The following is a 20,564-nucleotide window of genomic DNA, read 5'->3' as shown; positions in this document are numbered from 1 at the left end:
AGCCAACTTTAAAACAGCAGGCAATACAACAACATATAAAGTTTTCAAGCTAATTTAAAGGGCTTTCCCTCCAACTCTTCTGGCATAATTGATCATATTAATCAAAATGTCTTTTGCACTGTACAAGTTTATGGAAAAGATCATTTGCTGAAAAGTCTTGAAGCAAACCTTGTATTAAATACAAAAGTCATTTATGAAAAATCTGTGACCCACAAAGTGCTTTGCATTCAAGTGGTTGACATAGCAATTATATAAGCTTTTAAATTACCAGGGCTGTTACCATCTTGAAGAAAAAAGAAATCTCACCCAGAATATTGCAGTTGTTTACAATGGCTTTCAGTGTAGAAAGCACAATACAAGGGGAAAACAACATTAGTGGATTTGCTATAATATACTTTTGTGACTACAGGAAGACAAGCTTGGTTTAAAAATAATCACACAAAGCACATTTCAGTATACACTTCATAAAGTTTCATTCAGGTCTACATAGTGCATAAAATGATATTATTTTTCTTTTTAAATGTCAAAGCAACAAACCATAGTGGTTCTCATCCAAAATGCCAACAGCCCATATTTTTCAAGAAATAAATGACTAAATTTCTAATGGAATAGAATCCAGCACACAGTATTTCAACATTAGTTTGATCTTCATACAAAGCCAAATATAACTTATTTTTGAACTGATATTCAGAAACTCCACTGAGGTTTATTATAATCTTTAAAAAATATATGTTTAAGAAGCCATTGCAATACACTTAAATAATGAAATGGCCTCATCATTAAGTATTGCATCAAAATAAGGTCAAATAATTCATTAAAAAAGAGAGAGCAAAAAACCTGATCATTTAAATGTGTATTTAAAACAAAGGAAGCCTTTCTGTTTCATCACCCTCTATATAGGATCACAATGCTACATCCAATATATTATATTTTGGCTTCTTTTGTTATTTGCTAGCAATATCTACATTATTTAACAAAAAAAGAAAAACCTATCAGGCAAAAATCTGATCACAGTTGTAATAAAACATCCAGGGTGCCATATTACAGAAATTTTCATTGAATTGAGCGATTTGAATATTATCTCGGCAGGAAGTGCTGTCTTAATCCTACAAATAGTTAAGGATATTATCTACAGTTCTGTAAACAAATTACATTCTTTATTTTTAGGACATAAATAAGTTAAAATATAGCAATTTGAGCAGAAAAAGGCAACATGCCAACAAAGAAACTTTATATATACCTATATCTATATCTGTATATAGATATAAATATATATATGGATATATACACATATATAATTATATTATGTATATATTTATATATTTCTATATATAGTCTCATAAATGCTTATTTTAGGTTCCTCTGTCCAACTGGTGCAAATCTACTGTGCAAGTTAAGCTTTGCAACTTCAAAAAAAATATTTAAATTAATCTATACAACTGAGTCCATGCCACACAAGCATTAAAAAAACCCAAAAAAACTCACAGAGCAGTGAATTGGATAAATAGCCTCAAAGAAGTCCTCTGCATTTCCTGCTTAAGGAATAAAAAGAAGGAAAGGTTGGAAGTGGGTAGTACATTCATGCAGGAGGGCATTTGTATTGTTTTTGTTTGTTTCTGCGGGGGGGGGGGAGCAAGAGGGGAATATGTAAATCAGCCATATGTAAATCCCCCAAAACCATCATGATCAGTGGTTCGTTCTGTCCCCCCCTCTCTCAAAGTGAACAGGAGTTCAAACAGCTTCTCAGCCAGCATTGTTTATACATATCTCTCTATGTATATATTTATATTAATATTTTTGCAGTGACATTTTCAGCTAAAGTGATGTCTCCAGGCTATGGATCGGGCTTCCTGGACTAGAAGAGGTAGCTGATTTACTTGTATCAGTTGTAAGGTTTATTCCACTGTCGATAGCACTATTGTTCTTGTTCAGTGAAGACGGTGGACTTGGGTTTTGCTTGAGTGCAGGGTCTTCTTCTAGTTCTGTGTTGTCAATGAGAGGGATATGGGGCTGGGAATCTTCTATCCTAAATTCAGGATGAGTCATAAAGTTGTGAATGGAGGTTCTAGATTCTGGTTTTTCTAACCCTTCATAGAGAGAGCTACGGAATGCCTTCACGACGCGGATCTGAGAGGAGGGAAAAAGATAGAAAAGATGTCAGTGGTAACTGCTTTTTCAAAACATCTCATTATGATTTACATTTTTTTGTTTTGGTGAAAAAAATGTGGCATATGGTTAGGGCAGAGCAGGCAGCTGTAGTCCATAGTCTCTGGATGCTAAATGCATAAACAAGTGGCTCAGTTTTGTGCATTTTAGGCGTCTGAATCAACTGCAATGTTAAAACCATATGAGATTAAAGCCATCAGAACTGTTCCCAGAACTGATGGGAAGCATTGGTTAAAGAAAGCAAACATCCACTCATGTGATATTTCCCTAGTAAAAGACAAGCCATGTTAATTCAAATGCAAATGTAGAACCATGCATGTTGATAGTTTGCAGTGAATAATTAAGAAAGCTTTTATTCTTTAAAAAGTTTCATTTATATAGACACACACACAAAAAAAACCCAACACAAAACAAATTGTATGTCTCAAACGAGAAAGCACAAAACATAGACACAGTTGGATGGATGGATAGGTATGAGAGACAAACATAGGAGCCAAATGTAAGAACAGAGCATAGGTTTTTGAAAAAAGCAAGATCTAAATGAAGCAGCCAAAAGCACACACGCACATACACACGCACACGCACACAAAGCCAAGCAGACAAAATACTTAGGCAAAAACATGCTATACAGGAAAAAGTCACAGTAATCACATAAACACAGCTAATTGGCACACAACAACTACACTTGGAAGCCTGGATAATGTGAACATGTAATTGTTGATACAACTTTTATTTTTTCTTCATGCATATGTGAGGTAAACACTCGAGTATAGACCCACTGTTCTAGCCATTTGTTTTTAAAATAACTTATTAATAAACAATTAAGACTAGAAAATTATATAGTGATTATTGGGTTTCATATAATTGAATTACAAAAGTCCGATTCCTTCATTTTCTGTGTCTCACTTATGAACATCATTCATAAAGTTAAGTGCATAAGGTGGTACATTTTTATGCCTCATCTGCAGTACTTGATGTCCATTTAGTTATGTCAAGATATTTTCTTGCCTTTCCATCACTAAGCCATAAGAACATGGGAAAGCCAGGTACTTAATTGAAGTAATGTTTGGATGGCCCACCAATTAATTATGCCTGCACTGAGCTGCAGGAGCAGCAGGATGCATTGCTGAGTCAGCAAAGGACAAATAGTTCTCCGTGACCAGAAACAGGAGAGCATTCTAGATTCCTTCCAGAAGTGGCTTGCCTGGTGGGCTCTTGCCAAAGCAGAGGCTTCTACTATGTTATTAGTGAGAAAAGACAGGATTTCTTGAAGGAAAGAATTAGCAAGGAAAAAACAGAATGGCAAGTATGTGAATTGTTGGGAAATGTATTATGACTATAAATGAATTCTAGAGTCATTGAGCTTTTTATTTTTCTCCTAATTATGAGTGAGGTATTAATGCTAGTCTGAATGAGGTACTAATGGCAAATGCATTGAGCAAGGGATGCTCACCTGAAAATCTCTGGGGCCTTTTAGAAATGTTTGAGTGTTTTATTTGTTTTCTGACATTTGCACCCCACCGTTCTTACATCATGAAAAACAATCTGGCATACACAAACCACCTTAGCTTTTGCAAAGCGGTAGTCTCATGTACCTTCTGACTACAGATTACACATATCCAACATGGCGCATGCTTGGTTCTGAACCACAATTTATCTACTTTTATTATTCTTTGTGCTGGAGGTCTTGTGTCTTTAAATTGCATTTTATCATTCTACACTGTAAGCTGTCAATGTCATAGAGGGGAATTATATTACTATAGTAAATAAATAATGTGTGCCAGTTATGGTCCACAACAGATGGAAATGCTCAATTGACAATACTGTGAGATCTTGCCCACCATTGTTGCTGCTGCTCTCAAGAGCACCACTGAATACCCCAGGTAGGGAGGCTTCAGCAGTAGGAGGGCAGTGGAAGGGGGGGGGGATTACCTTTCCCTTTTGCCTCAGGTGGCTAAATGAGATGCACAACCCCTGTGGGTAGGAGGCTGATTTCCAGCTCTGACTAGTTCACCAGCTCAGCCATTCCAGGATAGTGATAGTAAGGCAACAGTGATTCACTCTCTGGAACCTTCCCTTTTAGAATCTTACATTATGGACTGTGACATGATATTCTGATATTTTATCTTTGCATGTGTCACCAACCCGGGGGTTTGCAACAAGGAGTTGGGTATACAATTTAAAAATAAATAAAAATACAGGATTGGGCCAAGCATATGTATATATCTTGCATATATAGTGTTTTATAACTGGAGAGCCACTGTGAGTCAGGGTAGACAATACTGAACTAACTGGAGCAGGGGTTGGCAACCTAAGGCCCATGGGCCACAAGTGGCCCACGGGGTCGTTTAAATGGACCATGAGCCGCCTCCAAACTGAGCTGCCCGCTTGGTGAGTCCCCGTGCACTGTGCTAAACCAGCACAGCGTGGCGCAGGGACTCGTTTTGTGGCTCTAGAAATTGCGACGACACACTGAAAATCGTGTTTGCGCAGACGCCGGAAATCACATCTGTGCATACAGAGATGCTGGAAATCACGTGCATGTGTGTTCATACCCGCTCGCAATCCGGCCCATGGAGGGAATCTCTGCTGGTGTGAACCGGCCCAGGCAAGGTAAACCTTGCCGACCCCTGAACTAGAGCAATCGCATGACTTTGTTATAAGACTATTTCGTATGTAGCCATTTACCAAAGCAGTCCTTCTCCTCAGAAGTAATATGCACTGTCTAAATATGCACTATGATCAACAATCTCTTCAAGCAGAAGATACTTATAGGCATCAGCATGAACCTAGCCTGTTTCCGAATAATTTGGGATTCTGACCTGAGAACTTTTAAAAGAAGGACACATTAGGAAAAATATTTTATGTGCTAGTGCCATACTTCTAAACTCCTTTGTGAGCTGAGTGGGATGGGGGTGGGGAGGTTTAGTGAATCTGCAGGAGTCCTTCTAAGGAAGGGTAACTCACAAAATTCTGTTGCATTCTGTTGATCATTGGCCATGCTGGCTGGGGCTTATGGTAGTTGGAAACTAACAATATCTGGAGGGTCACTTTATAATTAGAGTCTCCTGAAGTTATATTAAAAGGAAGAAAATGCTATATAGTTTAATTAGATCACTAAACTAAGAGTTGTGAGGATTAAAGATGTAGCCTTTTGGGCTATTTCCTTATATAGGCAGGTTTTAATGACCCTCATATAAGATTGTATGTGTGCTTGCTTTCCATGTACATGTGGGGACATACCAGAAATAGATATCAACTACATGGCGATCATGTAATGGACAGTGTTCATGAAACGGACAATGTCAAGAGATGATAAACAATGATGTACAGCTCTCTTTTCTCACAGGAATGGAGACAACAGGAAAAAATGGACTGCTCTTAACATGGGATTACGGGTGGGGTTAAGGACAACACTTCAGGACCTTTTGACATGGCTTTTAAGTTTCCACTTCTTTCTTCTCTGCTGCTGTAATAAAAAGTGCTTCAATTTTGCCCCACACTGAAAGTGAGACATAGATATTTGCATCCAGCAAAGAAAAGATAAATACAATTTTTAGATACTGCAGATTTTTACCTCCACTGAAGAACAAAACACCACCCTGATAGAATATCATTCCTAATTACAATGCCATTTAAATATGCAGGACCAGTTTTCAGATGTACTACAGTAGGTAGCATATGAGCTTATACTCGAATGTTTACCTGGCTTCATATAAGCCAAGTATCTTGAGTTTGGTTCACATTCATTGTCAGGCTCAAGGTTAAAGACTCACAACCTCTTTTTATTTCACTCTCTCCTGCTGAACCCTTTTGTCCAGTGATCTCTAGCCCTCTGGGAAAACAAACACATTTAATATTCAGAAAGTAGAGAGTTGGGCACTACAAAAGCAAATATTGCAATTTTATTGAAAGGACAGTAAGGCGGTTAGTTTATAAATGTAAACATGAAGACTGTTTTGCCAAGAGATGCCAACTCTTAGGTTTAACTGCTTCTATTTTTAGTTAAGGATGTGGTTGTGCAAAGGCAAGTCTTATGTTGACTTAACTGTAGTCAGACTTCTCTTCATTTTGAAATACGTTCAGAGCACTGAAAATATTCAGGGCCATTTCACCCTCAGTGGCACATCAGCAAGAGGACTTTGAGAGTACAGTAATGTACATGGGGTGTTTTCATGAACTGGCATCACTGTGCAGGTGCTGTGTTCAAAGCTATAGCAACATTTTCAAGCCAATACACCACAGCAATGGCATGAGCATTATATGGAAGTAGTAGTTCAGACAAGTGCCATTTGTATAGAAAAATAATCCTTCTACTCTCAACATATTTCAAAAAGAATGAAAAAACAATGCAGAATACATAAGCATTGTTTGCTAGCAACTTCATGGGAAACAATGAATTGTACATTACTTAGTTATCGGATGGGGTCCATTCACAGACTCACTAACCCAGTGCTTTTTTTTTTTTTACATGCAGTGGGGATCCTAAGATGTTGCACACTCACACCCACAGAATGTGGCATTGCTTGGTGTGGTAAAGGACCCCTGGACAGTTAAGTCTAGTCAAAATCAGCTATGGGGTGTGGCGCTCAACTCCGCTTTCAGGCTAAGGGAGCTGGCGTTTATCCGCAGACAGCTTTCCGGGTCATGTGGCCAGCATGTCTAAACCGCTTCTGACATAATGGGACACTGTGACAGAAGCCAGAACACACAGTTTGTGTAGATGTACATCAATAGCATCTATGTTCAATTCTTAAACCCCTTTCCTCCCTCCTAAAAGAAAAAAAGTGGGGGAGGAAAATGATACTGGGATGAGAGATACAAATTGTAGAGGGTCTGTGGGTCAGTGTCCCATAATGTTATCATCTTCTTTTTAATGCTAGAAGACCTAACAAGAGAAATAAAAGCTCTCTCCTTTTTCTCCATGGCTGAAGATTGTTTTTAAAACAAAAATAAAAAATAAAAAACCCTGCATCTTAGCTAATGGAGTTCAAAATTAGCAGTATATTTGAAGCCTATCCAACCCCAAAAAGCAACGGTATGGCTTTGCACAACCAACAACCTAACCAAAATATTTTACAGGAATGTGACTCCAAATCTAATTTTGAAAATGTATCATTATAATATATATAGTGATACCTCTTAGCTAAAATTTTAAAACTAAAGCAGCAGCATGTTATCTTTTAATAAGTTAGAACAGAAGGATAAAGGAGATTAAATGACAGGTGGAAGAAAAATGTGCAATTTTTACATGCTCCGAGGCTGCAAGTAGAGTTAGCTTCCAATGCCAGCTACAGCAGGAGTATCAATTGCAATGGCATTAGCATGGAAGGATGGCATATGCAGTTCTTTGGGTTTCATATCCTATATACTGGTTCCTGCCTGCTTTTTAAAGTTACTGGAACATATGACCAGCTAGTTGCATAGAAAGGTTTGCTGATATTCAACTACAGCAGCCCACTTGCATGACAGACTTCTAGTCACACAAAGGGGACTTATCCTTTCTCTCTTTCTTGCCAGAGAGTTGCAGACCCCACCTCCCCAGAGAAGAATGGGGCTGGGGCTATTATCAGTGGTTGCCCACTTGTGGCAACTCTCCCAGAGAGGCACACCCTGTATAGGAAAGTCTTTTAATGCGCAATGTTTTCTTATGCTTTTATATATGTTGGAAGTCACCCAGAATGACTGGGGCAACCCAGTCAGATAGGCGGGGTACAAATGATAAAATTATTATTATCTTTCTATATATTTTAGGTGCCAGGCAAATACTTTTCTCTTTACCTGTTCTTTTGGCTTAATTTGAAATGTGGCATTGTGGTTTCTTTAGTGGGGTGAGAACTGTAAGTTCTGCCTGTGTAGCTGTGTTTTTAGGTTTTTAATTGCTTTTAATGTATGTTGCTGAAAGTCTCTGACAGGATAAAGGTAGGTCATAAATATATAATAAAATAATAATAACAGATTTAAATAAAATAATAATAATAATAATGCTGTAATGGGTTTGAAGTGTTTAATTTGTGTTTATGTGTAAAGCCTGTATAAGACCTTGAAAATGTGATCAAGATCCATGTGTATTGGATTGTGTGTGTGAACCCACTTCTGACACCAGTGTTACATGCCACCCTAATCTCTGCTGAGCGGTAGCAAGATTCCAGGGCCCCCTGGGGGGTGACTCAGGACCGTGTTTCCGTTGGGAGTTCAGACACAGCAGAGGCTGTTGTGTTTTAAGATATATGGTTTATTTTACACATATATACAACATTTAGCCTTCAATGGAGGGGTGCACAGCAGCAGCACTTCAAAATGCCACCTTAGCCTTACGGCAGAATCACCAGCCTCCTTTTTGATCTGCAGGCTATCTTGGTCTCCAGGGCACATGCAAGCATAGTTCCTTGTCTGCTTCCTTGTACTATCTTTTTAATGGTTTATGTTTTATTGTGTTTTTAATATTTTGTTGGGAGCCGCCCAGAGTGACTGGGGCAACCCAGTCAGATGGGCAGAATATAAATAATGAAATTATTTATTATTATTATTATTATTATTATTATTATTATTAATTATTATTATTATTATTATTATTATTATTATTATTATTATTTCTACTAATTTATTTGCCACCTTACTCATTCACATTCTAATGGCTAGAACTTTTGATGCGCTGAAGTACTAATGGTTAATTCTCCCAGGCTCACCTAACAAAGGAGTTTGTTTGACTTCATCAACACTAGTTGATTGACTAGGATTAAAGGCTGGTATACACTTAGGATGTTTACCTAGGTTAATTAACTCTTCAAATGCTAATTGCTGGTGCTCAGAAATAGGTCCACGCACACATCTTTCAATACACATGAATCTTGATTACATTCTCAAGGTCTGATAGAAAGTCTTTACACATAAAAACTAATTAAACCCCTCAAACCCCTCACATTACTCGGTTATAATACACACTGAGACTGTCTTATAACACATCCCAGTTATAACAAACAAGTTCTAATTAAATCCTAATATTTACTAAACCTAAACATTTAGCATCTATTATGTTACTCTTCATTGATGGAATACATTTAGGGATGGTACACACATAGGAAATTCTTTACATCTTAATTTGGCTGTTGATTGTTTATACTTTTTTTTTTACAGGGTATAACGTTTGCCATTTATTTGAATAGGATTGTATCCAAAGACGGAAGCCTCTTTGATCTAACAATAGCTTTCATCCTCAGAAAGGAGAATTAAAGGTTCACCCTCCTCCCTGAAGTTCCCATCACCCATAAAAAATTTCCCAGGGAGTTTGGGGAACTTTGGAACAGTGTCGTCGTTTGAGGGGGGGGGGTGTTGCAGGGCCGGGTGGCAAAAATAGTCTCCTTCCCTGTTCCACTGATAAGAGCCTCCACTGGACCAAAGAGTCTTCCGTCAGTGGAGGCACAACACTCGATACAACCGCAAGTATACTAGGCATTCAGTAGTGAACTGCATAGATAACAGTATTAAAGAAATGGGCGTGATAATAGATTTAATAGAACAATTTACTATCTCAGAGCATGTGTGAGAAGAATCCTGCTTTATGTGTTTTCAAATGTTGTCCTACTACATAAAATCTAGTCCAATATTTTATAAAGCGAAGCAGCCTTGGAAAGATGAGGCAACAGGAGATGTAGTTTACAATCTAAGAAGAAATGTGAACATGTGAACTGTTCAGAGGAGATTTATCATATAGAGATATTTTCATAAAAGAAGAAATTGGTATTCATTCCATAGGAGATAGCTTTATAGAGGCACACCCTATTTCTGAAAATGGAGACCTGTAAGGAAGAGTGCCACTGTGGTGTGCCAATATTTCAACTATATGACTTATTCTGGAATATAAGAGGTGGGAAAGGGACATAATCTTGAATGGCCCAGTCTTGAATGACTGCTAGATAAGTTGGCATCTCTGTAATCAGATGCATTAAGAATACACACTCACGCCCAGCCGCCGCAGCAGTTGTGCTGGTAGGAGAGGAAAGAGCATTGGATAACGAAACGTGGCTAGGGCTAGAAATATTGGTTACATCCTGGTTCTGGCTTGTGACGGAGGATTGTCTCCTGAGAGCCCCCTGAAAGGAAGTGCCACTCTTGAAAGTATTGACTACTTCGATCTGTAATGGAGGAAAGAATGAGACAAGTTGCTTGACGAACGGACAGAGCTTTGCAACCCACAGGAACAATATTTTCTAGTCAAGTTCAGCTGCTCATACAAATAGTGCTTCCATTTTCAAGGTCAGAATAAAACAAGCCCCTTTTAAAATTTAGAATAGACAGGCAGGTTCTGTACAGAACAATGTTAGGCAGCACAACTGACAGTTTGCCAACTCATTTCAAGGAAGTTAGAAGAAAAACTGTTATGTATACATTTGTGTTACTATTGGGCTTTAATAATAAATTACTGTAATTTCTGACGTTACTATGGAGTTCATCTGCAGATAGTCATTACCCTTGTATCTACCAGTATTACCATGTAGATTTTCTTCAAAAAGTAGGACAGGGAAGAAATTCAGACACATCCAATCTCATTTAAAAAATAAATTCTACCTATGCATGTCTATTCAGAGAAAAGCACCATTCAGTTCAGTTGAGCTTAGTCCCTGATAAGTGTGTATAGGATTGTAGCCTGAAATAATAGTACTGAATAATAAATGCCATATGAACCACTTTTCTGACCATTTTGGATTCATAATAGTCAAAAGGTAAACCTAGGACTTCATATGTACTTGAACCACATTAAAATTACCTCATTCTTTTTTCATCATTCACCAACAATGATTCTGATTATGAAAGTTGCACAGTGAAATAGCTTTCCATTTACAAATAATTTACTAATTCATTGTATTGGGTACACCTGTACATTTTGGAGCCAAGTAGAAGATTGAAATTGCATCCATCCAGGTTGAAAATATCATTTTTTACCCAGGATCTTTCTTCTGAGGCACCTGCCACACAGGACCTAATGGCAGGGCAGAGTATGAACCAGGAAGTCTCTTGTTTTCATATCACCTCTGCCCTGAACACACTGGGTACTTTACTCAAGCTATTCCTTCTCAGCCTTGATTGCTCCATGGAGGATAACACTGACTTACCTGAAAGGTCTGTTGTAAAGATTACAACCAGATAAATAACACATTAAGCACTTTGAACATTTGAAAGTGCTATACAAATGTTAGGTGGTATTATACTGCTACACATTATGTTGCTAGGAAAACAAATATGGATATTAGATGTATTAGATATGAAAGCAAAGCTCGACAGGCTAAGTTAGGCTTCAAGAGTTCATAATGCAAACCTTGCCAAAAAAAGTAATAATCCTTGACATACTCTTCTGTTTAAATTAAAATACTTAGGGATGCTATTACACAATTATATTGAAGAGGCTGCAGGGGGCAGAGAGGAAATCCACTCCCTGCAGAAGACCCCTGGGTCAAGAAACAGGCTCCTCACCACAAGCAATTTTTGCCCCACAACCTTTAAACAGGCTATGCAGGGGATCTGCTGACTACTGAAAATGATCCTCTTACTCCAAGCCCACCCCACAATAGCTTTTTCCTCCTGGGAGGCCAGTTTAACCTCAACATCTTCTCACAGTCTAGAGAGAGCTGTCCTGGCTGTATGAAGCGGTCATTTGACAGCCAGAGATCTGGGATTCTAAGACCCATCCAAATTCAGAATGTACTGAAAACAAGCAGAATCATTTCCTGATTTTAGGGGAAATGGCTTAGCTTATTTCTGAATCATTACAACACAAGCCATGGGTAGGTCACCCATCTCTAGCTGATAAATTTCTTCTCATAAATATTCTGTCACAGACATTTTGGCAAATATACAATTACACACACACACACTTGTAATTGCCATTAAGGGTTATGGTAGTGAAGTGGAGATTCCACTCTGCCTACTGCAAAAACATCTGTAATATAACGGAAAGCACAATACTGGTGTTTTTAGACTAGGTGTTACATCAGAACACCTTAGGATGAATATGTTTACATACGTCTCAGTAAGACACAAATGGGTCACAAAATACTGATCAAGGTATCACAAAGATACCTAGTATTAGTACGAATGTCACATTTGATGAGGCTGAAACATCCTTCTTTTGCACACCTGCTCAAAGCTATGTTTCTTTATCTTTGGGCTCATAGGAAATGTTAGGCTCATGGGATCAGGGCAAACAGAGCCTTGCTTTCAGAAGACTGTGCAGAGCTGTCTTTGCTCCAATCCTCTTCATGAACATTCAAGGTATGATGTTCACCTATGTGAGCACCTTACTTGGGACATTTGTGATCGTCACTAAGAAGCAGTTAGGGAGATCCACATGTAGCAGAATGCATCTTTGTGTGCAATACTTGCTGGGGAAAAAACCACATTCGTTTAATGTGCATTAAAATGCACATAAGAACATCAAAGCTATCTACTAAAACTGGATTCCTCCTCATCCACATTCTGGAGCAACATAAATAAGTTTTAAAGCACAAGTAGCGTGGGGATGGAATTTATGTACTGTGTCTGGACACGGATATGTCCTTTAAGGCATGCCCAGTACAAACTTCTATTCTTTCAACAGTAAATATCCATTCCCACGCCACAAACATACTGCTTTATCCTAATCTTCTTTAAAATCTCCCTTCCATTTCAAAAGAACTTTGCCATTCAGCAAAGAAACATAAGTCAAATCTCCTTTGGACATGTAGCTATGTGAATTCATCCCAATATTTACTTATTAATAGGGCAGGTTGTCACATGATCTGGCACATGGTTCTGGAGAAGCCATGCTGTATTTCATTTGGTAGACCATCATGAACTGTTATATCCTGTGCATAACAATTCTATCTGGTCAAGGAAGGGACAACTGAAAGTGAATGAACCACAAATCCAAAGCCTTGATGGAGGCATACAGCACTGCTTAAAATTGCATGTTTTGAGTCTTTGAAAGTCACTTTGAGACCCAGATCAGGTGAAAAGTGGAGTATGTATATTTAAAATAAGTAAATAATAAAAAATTGGAGGATTCCCTGTAATATGCCTCGTCTTCCCTGACACTTTGAATCCTAAAATAGTCTTCTCTTGGACACCAGGAACCCTGAGAAATGTAGCTAGTAATCTACAATGGCTTAGTCTTTAATACGGATGCCTGGTGTCCTGAACTAATGCCATTAGCGTGGAGCTACCTTGGGATGTGAAGGTATTGTTAATTGACCTATTGATTGATAAGATTTAGGCTTACTTTTTGATGTGTTATCTTGGAGTAATAGTGTATCTTTTATTATGTGCTAGAGTTTCTTTGTACCATTATGGTATTAGACTGTTTTCTGTGAACTGCTTTGAGCATGAATGTATTTTTGGAAAATGCAGTATATATACAAACTTACTATAGCTTTGGACCCAGATTCTTCACTACCTAACAGGCCACAGTGTCTCTTTGGCAAATTTGCCAAAGGCTCATAAATTGCTGAGCAGCATTCAATAAGAATCTATTTTGACTACAATAAATTGCATTCTTAATATTAAGGGGTACTTACTGACTTGACTAAATTAATCCTTTTAAGTAGAATTGAATACAAATTCTGGCTTGAAATAGTCTAATGCAATCTGAAGCACACTGCAACAGGGACAATTCAGCAAGCTTTCTAGAGTCCCTGTTAAGAGACTATCATGTATGTGCCATTGTGAAAATCTAGTCAATCAATTTTACATGCTCTTCAATCATATTATAAAAGAGATCTGTACTAAGACTAAAAAACAAACCAAAACAAATTTCAAGTAAATATGGAAAGATCAGTATTTACTGTCCATAACAGCACTAAGATTTCACACATGTATTTGTACCTAAACATCCCAACTTGCTGAATAATTAGTGGAAAACATCTGTTAGAAAGCCTAACAATGGGTATTCTGAAGGCAGAACAAGTTTAACGTTTGCCTTCTGTGTGAAAGCAGTAGAGATAATATAAAAAGGTATCACCTGTTCTGTGTTGAAGAAGAAAGAACTGAAGTCAAACTAGGAAACATTTTAAAGGAAACTGGATATTATATTCATTTATATTATAATAGTAACCTGGATGAGTAGAATTTTGCTAAAAGCCCTTGTACCTCTTCAAAAGAGAAAACTTAATTTTCCCCTCCCCTTCAGCTATTGCACTAAATTCTTAAAATGCCATTCAAGACTACTTTGGTGATGAAAGTTGCAGTTTATTACTCTAATATGGCAACTTGATAAATCAATCTTGCCAAATAGGCAAGAAAATTGAGTAATCTGAAGTTTTTCCCCTCCTGTCTCCTAGTTTGTTCCTTAAAATTACTAATTTGTTCCATATGTAGATACAGAAAAAGCTGGTAGAAAAGGCTGATTCTGATGCAACATGGAACTATGGTTCCTCACTATATGAGCCTTGGGTTTGTGTGTTCCTCCTTTACTTCTTTTGTGTGCCAGAGGCAAAGACTGAGAGCCTCCACTTTTACTTTTAAACTAAAAGCAGTTCTATCCAAATTTGAGCAGCTATGCTTTGTAAGGACAATTCAGAATCAAACCTTGTCTTGTTCTCACTAGCCATCATTTAAACAAATCAGTTTTCTAAGCCTGATATGAAGAGCACACAACCAGAGGCACCCAAGTAAAGTGTTATTTCACATTGCAGGAAAACATGGTTTCTCACTACATCTGAACTCAGTCATGATCTAATCTCTTAGCTAACAATATTGTTATTCAAATTGGAATATAACAGAGGCTGCTGTTTACAAAGTTTAAACAGATGAACAAATAAAATCCAAGCGCAAGATCTGTCACAGACTTTAGCTTTAACCCACATCTCCTGTTTTTGTCTCCTCCTATTCAAAGTGTGTGTGTGCGTGTGTGTGTGTGCGTGCGTGCGTGCGTGCATGAGAGAGAGAGAGAGATAGAGAATTTCCTGGGAATGTGTTGAGATAAGGTGGTGGTGTTGTCATTTCAATTCCTGTAATGAAAGACAGGAGGGGGGAAAGGGTCTGAATATTGACGTGCAGGACTCCTTTATTGTCTGTCCTGTAAGAGGGAGAGAACAGAGACTCCATCTTGATGTAAACCAGAGGGTTGGGGGTTTACCTCTTCAAGTTCCATCTTCCCCCACAGAGGGGGGACGGTTGGGGAATATGTGGCCAGTTGATACACAACTGTGAAAAAATCAAAGAGCTGGAAAAGGTGCTCCAATCACCCTCCCCATATTTCCAGAAGTCTATAATGCACTGGAGGATTTCTATCATTCCGCCATTCACGAGGAAGCTTATCAACCTAATCTTCACAGAAATCCTTTGTTTGATTATTTACTGTAAAATGCAGTAGAGGTGTACTAATTCGTTTGGGTGTTCTGCTTATCTGAACTGGGGCATCTGGATGCACCAGCCTGACAGTAACTGCCCAGCAGTAATTCTTTTACTAATCTGAACTTCCCAAACATCATGGGAACTCTCCAGTGGATATATTGGAGCCGCTTGCAAAACTCTTTCTGAGTTAATGGCTTGTTGATGTCACATGAGCACATGATGGAGGCATGGAGCAGGGCAGTCACAGACTCCAACTGGCAGGGAACGTACCAGCAAAGCCTTTCACAACACATCTACTTCTAAGCAGAAAGGAAAGTGAACAGTGTTGGTTAGCAAGAAAACATCATTATTGTTTATTTTGGTTTAAACAGTAAACAACAAGAATTTTCCATGGATCATGAAGATAAAAGTATATAGAACTAAAGGATATTTCTCAATCTACAAGAGGAACTAAGAGCAGTATTTGCTCTTTGTTGTTTACACTCACCACAACCAGAAAGACATCCTGACAGAAATGTCAACAGACAATACTCCTCCTACAGCCATCAGGAAGAAAATAATTCACATTTAGAGGATTACTTAGGGCTGATAATAGCCCCCCACTTGGGCATATAATTAAATATTTTTCTCTCTCGGAGAGTAATCCCAAATCACTACTCTAACCCAAGTGAGCAGATCTTCATTTAATTATTTACACAGTGAAAAATGTAAATTTATCCAGCTCTATGGTCTACTCCCATTCACCCAATCCCACCGCTTCCTTTTCCATTCTTTTTTATTTCTTTACAAAAATCAAAAGGGATAATAGAAATTTTTCTCTTGCACTAAAAACATTCACAGCCACCCCCCTAAAAATACATCATCTTCTGCTTTAGAAAATTAACTAGCATTTGCTTGAATAGAACCACATTGCTTTAAAAATCTGATTGTAAAAATAAACCTTCCAAGATGGATTAATTTTACCCCTGAAGTGCCTTGACCTTACAAAGCAGTATTTTCATTTTCTTCTACTCCATTGCATTATAGGGAGCACATCTTTTCAAAGCTTTGACTAAAATAGTCCTTCCAGAAACTGACTATTTTTAGTACTACCTTCACACTTTACTGCAGTGACAAACACCCCTATTCAGAGAGCAGAAAAAAGAAACCCACATGATTTAAACATTTTTTAGTAAACAAATTTTGTTGCAAATTTTAATAAATCTGCTTCCATCTTTTTCTTCTACTGACTTGGATATATTTATCATGCATAGCTTTTTCCTCATATTATAGTAAAACAATTAATTATTATTTTTTTTTACAAGCAGAAAAAGGAAGAATCCTGGTGCCATTCCCAACTTCTCTAATTAAAATAAATGCAGTAATACAACATATGGAAAAACTTTTTTTAGCTTCTAGCTCTCAAGGTTTTGCTGACAAGATAAAGAACAAGGTTAGCCCTATTTCAAGTTTATCACAGACGTGTGTGTGTGTGTGTGTGTGTGTGTGTGTGCGTGTAAGGTAAAGGGACCCCAGACCATTAGGTCCCATCGTGGCCGACCCTGGGGTTGCGGTGCTCATCTCGCTTTATTGGCCGAGGAAGCCAGCATACAGCTTCTGGGTCATGTGACCAGCATGACTAAGCCACTTCTGGCGAACCAGAGCAGTGCAAGGAAACGCCGTTTACCTTCCCACTGGAGCGGTACCTATTTATCTACTTGCACTTTGACGTGCTTTCGAACTGCTAGGTTGGCAGGAGCTGGGACCGAGCAATGGGAGCTCACCCCATCATGGGAATTCGAACCGCCAACCTTCTAATCGGCAAGCCCTAGGCTCTGTGGTTTAGACCACAGCGCCACCCGCGTCCCCTATATATATATGTATATATATTCAAATATCAATTTTTGATGGTGCAAAACAAAGGATTCATTAGCTTCAAAAAGACTCATGTAAAACTCCTGGGAAACAATACAAGATTATCCTTTTTTATGAATGAATAGAGTAACAGAAATAGTGCAACACAGAAATGTTTGATGTACCACAGTAGCTTCCAGCTGTAATGCAAAGTTACAGAGCTAAGTATGCTGTTTATATTGCAAGCTTGCATATATTTCTTTCAGATTTTGCTAGTTTACTTGTATATGACTTGTAGGTTAAGGAAACGTTCTTTCTGTGCTTTATACTTTCTATTCTCTTTCCAAGCCCAGCGACACTGGTGAAGGGGGACTGCTGCCCACGCCTGAAGAGTATAGGGGCCACTAGGACAACACCAAATGAGCTGTAATCCCCCTATTGCCTGAAGGCTGGCCAACATAATCACTACAATGGTATATTTAACTCACTTGAGAACAGAGCTCTTCTATAAAACTTTAGGCATTTTATTTCCAGAGGCAGCAAGAAGAATGCACTAACTCTGGTTCAGTAAGTTAATCAGTTAAACATTTCTTGTCTGCGCTAAGGCTTTAAAATTAATTTGTGGGTCAATCAGAATTAATTTTATAACTAATCAATTGTTTTTGAATAATTTACCATCCATTGTGGGAAGGCGGAATCCAAATTATCAATTAATAAATGGAGAAATTGACTTGGAAGAGGTGAATAATTGATTGGGGGGGATATTTACAGGGGAGCAATGGTCACGCCACAACAGACAGAAGAGGAGTAACAGCCAAAAACACAGAGGGAAAATAAACTACAAAAGCTTTGAATACACCCACAGAAACACTAGAACAAACACAGGGATACAGGCATACCATTCACACACTCATCCAACACTCAAGACTCACATTTCTAAACAATTAACCCAGGCCAGAAAAGCACAAGCAAGTTATAGGTCTGCTCCAGGCAAGGCAGGAAAAGGGAGTGCTGTTTTCCTGCCTCCAAGCAACAGGGTTGCAGCCCACTTGATGTTGTCCTACTCAATAATACACAGAAGCTTTGATTCACCTGTGGAGGTCCACATCTCAGCACTGTGAAATCCTCCAAATATTCAGTGGTTTGAATATGCAAAGCAATCCCTGTCACAGAAATACAACAACAGTTCCTGCTCATATCAGAGCTACATAGAGCTTTGCAATATGGACTAAGGGTATATAATTATTTTGTCTAAATGTAAAGCAGTTTTGGGGAGAATATATCCCCAACCTTGTAGCACAACATACCTGGGTCTGGATTCTATTGAGCCCTCGGAACCAGAGGATTTGCCCACGCCGAAGTTCTCTTTCTGCATGGTCAATTTCTTCTACATCTTCATTCATCTCCTCTTCGGGCGCCTCTTCTTTTAATGTAAGACCTCCTGCCTCCTTTAAAAATTTTAGCCTACTCGTTGGGATAGTTGCAATGACCTGAAAGTAAGTTTTAGAATTATGCCACTGAGCACCATTTGTAGAGAGTATGTGAAAATCGTGTCTGTATTAGACAAACTACAAGTTTAATCGAGGACAAACAAAATATATATTGTCATTTGCCAAGGAATTCACATCAGCCCAAAGATCTTTACTCTACATCTGTACTACTCTACATCTTATGAAGCAATCTCAACAGGCAGGGAAGGAGCAGGTCCTGGGTCTACAGCCTCATCAGTAGTTCCAGGTGAACTGGAGGGGGGGCAGATAGGGGCTTTGTCTTGAGGGCTCTCCAGCATAGCCTCACCCCTCTTTCCTTCTACATGCTCATCCTCAGGTGTCTCCTCCTCCTGGTCTGAATCAAAGAGCTCAGAGGGAAACAGGACATGAGTATTTTGTGTGAAATTTGTCTGGATTTTTTTTTTTTAATTAAAAATTGCAGTTTAATATGGAAACAGGATGGAACAAACCTGAATGAAAACTTGCAAAACTGGCATAGACTGGAAACAGATCTAAAGAACCCTCATTCCAACCCAACTAATATGAGCCAATGGAAACTGCTCATGGCATTAGGCACTCATCCCCCTGCCAGCTTTTTGGCTAGGCACAGGAGAGTCTAGAAATCTCCATGCAGAGACCTGGAGGGGTGTGTAGATAGAGAAACTTTTACAGATGATCTGTCCATGAAGATGTAGCTGGCATTACATCCTTATCTCATCACTTTTTCTTGGATGGTAAAACATTGGAAGAGGGAGAAATCAAATATTATTATCCACAGAAGTGGTTCTCCAAGATGCAATGTATAACATGCCAGTGAACATTCAGCCTGAACAGGCTGTTTTGTGGACACATGTGCTGAAGTTCTTTAAAATAAATTACACATTAGACTGGGTATGAACTCCAAGAGACTGAATTTAGGGCTCCAGGAAATTGTGCAATCACTGTGCTGACCCACAAGGCACATCTGAAAGAAGGCCTTGGGGCATGGGAAATATGCCATCCTTGACCCTGTGTGGCCAAGCCCCCATTTCCTGCCCTCAGGGATCTGGTTGACCACTGTGGGGAAAAGGGAGCTGGTGTAGAGAAGCCTTTGGCTGATCCAGCAGGGCTCCTACATTTTCAAACTTTCCAGCATGACTGTGATTCTCAATACTGGTTTCAAAGAGTAAGAGGAAAACTGCAACCATAATTTCAAGGAGGAGGGGAATTCAAAGTCTAAGTACCTTACAAGTCACCTTGTAAGTGTGACTTTTAGAAATATGAATTCCATTGAAAATAATGGACTTCTGCATTTGAATTCTGGCTCATTTGCTTTCAAGTGTTTTGTCTTTACTGTACATGTTCTAATTACAGAGTGAACTTCTCAACTTTTCTTGGAACTCATGTCCCTGTCATCCTTTTCTGGTGAGGACATTTTAGGATACAATTTGCATATATTAGTTAACAGCAGATGATATACGAAAGATATTAGGAAACGTTAGCTTTCCAGCACAGTTGCAAGTTTCATTCAGTGCGTTAATTGTCAGGATCTGATAGCAGCTCCAAACAACTATGTATCATTTGGAAGTATTTGGGCAGAAAAGCAGCCTAGAAATAGTAATATAAATGAAGCAACTAACGTTGGTTGAAATTCAGAAAATCTGAATTTCTGCTAAAACAGGGTTTTCTTACTGTTTGTTGTAGGTGATGAAAGAGTCCTGGGCCATTCAAGAGCCAAGGTTTTGTGGTCATTAGACTATTAGGCTTAAA

The 20,564-nt window shown here is 38.5% G+C and overlaps 1 protein-coding gene across 18 annotated transcripts in view; it reads right to left on the bottom strand.

Moving 5' to 3' along the window:
* Window positions 1–157: 157 nt before the first annotated feature.
* Window positions 158–20,564, bottom strand: part of ATP2B2 (ATPase plasma membrane Ca2+ transporting 2) — a 361,888-nt gene continuing 341,481 nt past the window's right edge. For 12 of the 18 annotated variants that reach the window (XM_079967260.1, XM_079967277.1, XM_079967275.1 and 9 more), the window contains 2 exons: window positions 18,633–18,815; window positions 158–2,127 (listed from right to left, as the gene is read on the bottom strand). In XM_079967260.1, coding sequence (XP_079823386.1) covers window positions 1,816–2,127; window positions 18,633–18,815 — 495 coding nt within the window. In that variant the 3' untranslated portion in view covers window positions 158–1,815. Of the gene's footprint in view, window positions 2,128–5,945; window positions 6,002–10,129; window positions 10,302–15,979; window positions 16,029–18,632; window positions 18,816–20,564 lie in introns of all 18 variants that reach the window. The other 6 variants (XM_079967262.1, XM_079967267.1, XM_079967268.1 and 3 more) reach the window with 4 other exon arrangements.

Source organism: Podarcis cretensis (assembly GCF_951804945.1).
Source record: "Podarcis cretensis genome assembly, chromosome: 2".
In the NCBI taxonomy this organism is placed as follows: Eukaryota; Metazoa; Chordata; class Lepidosauria; order Squamata; family Lacertidae; genus Podarcis; species Podarcis cretensis.
This window is presented reverse-complemented; position numbering and strand designations above follow the sequence as displayed.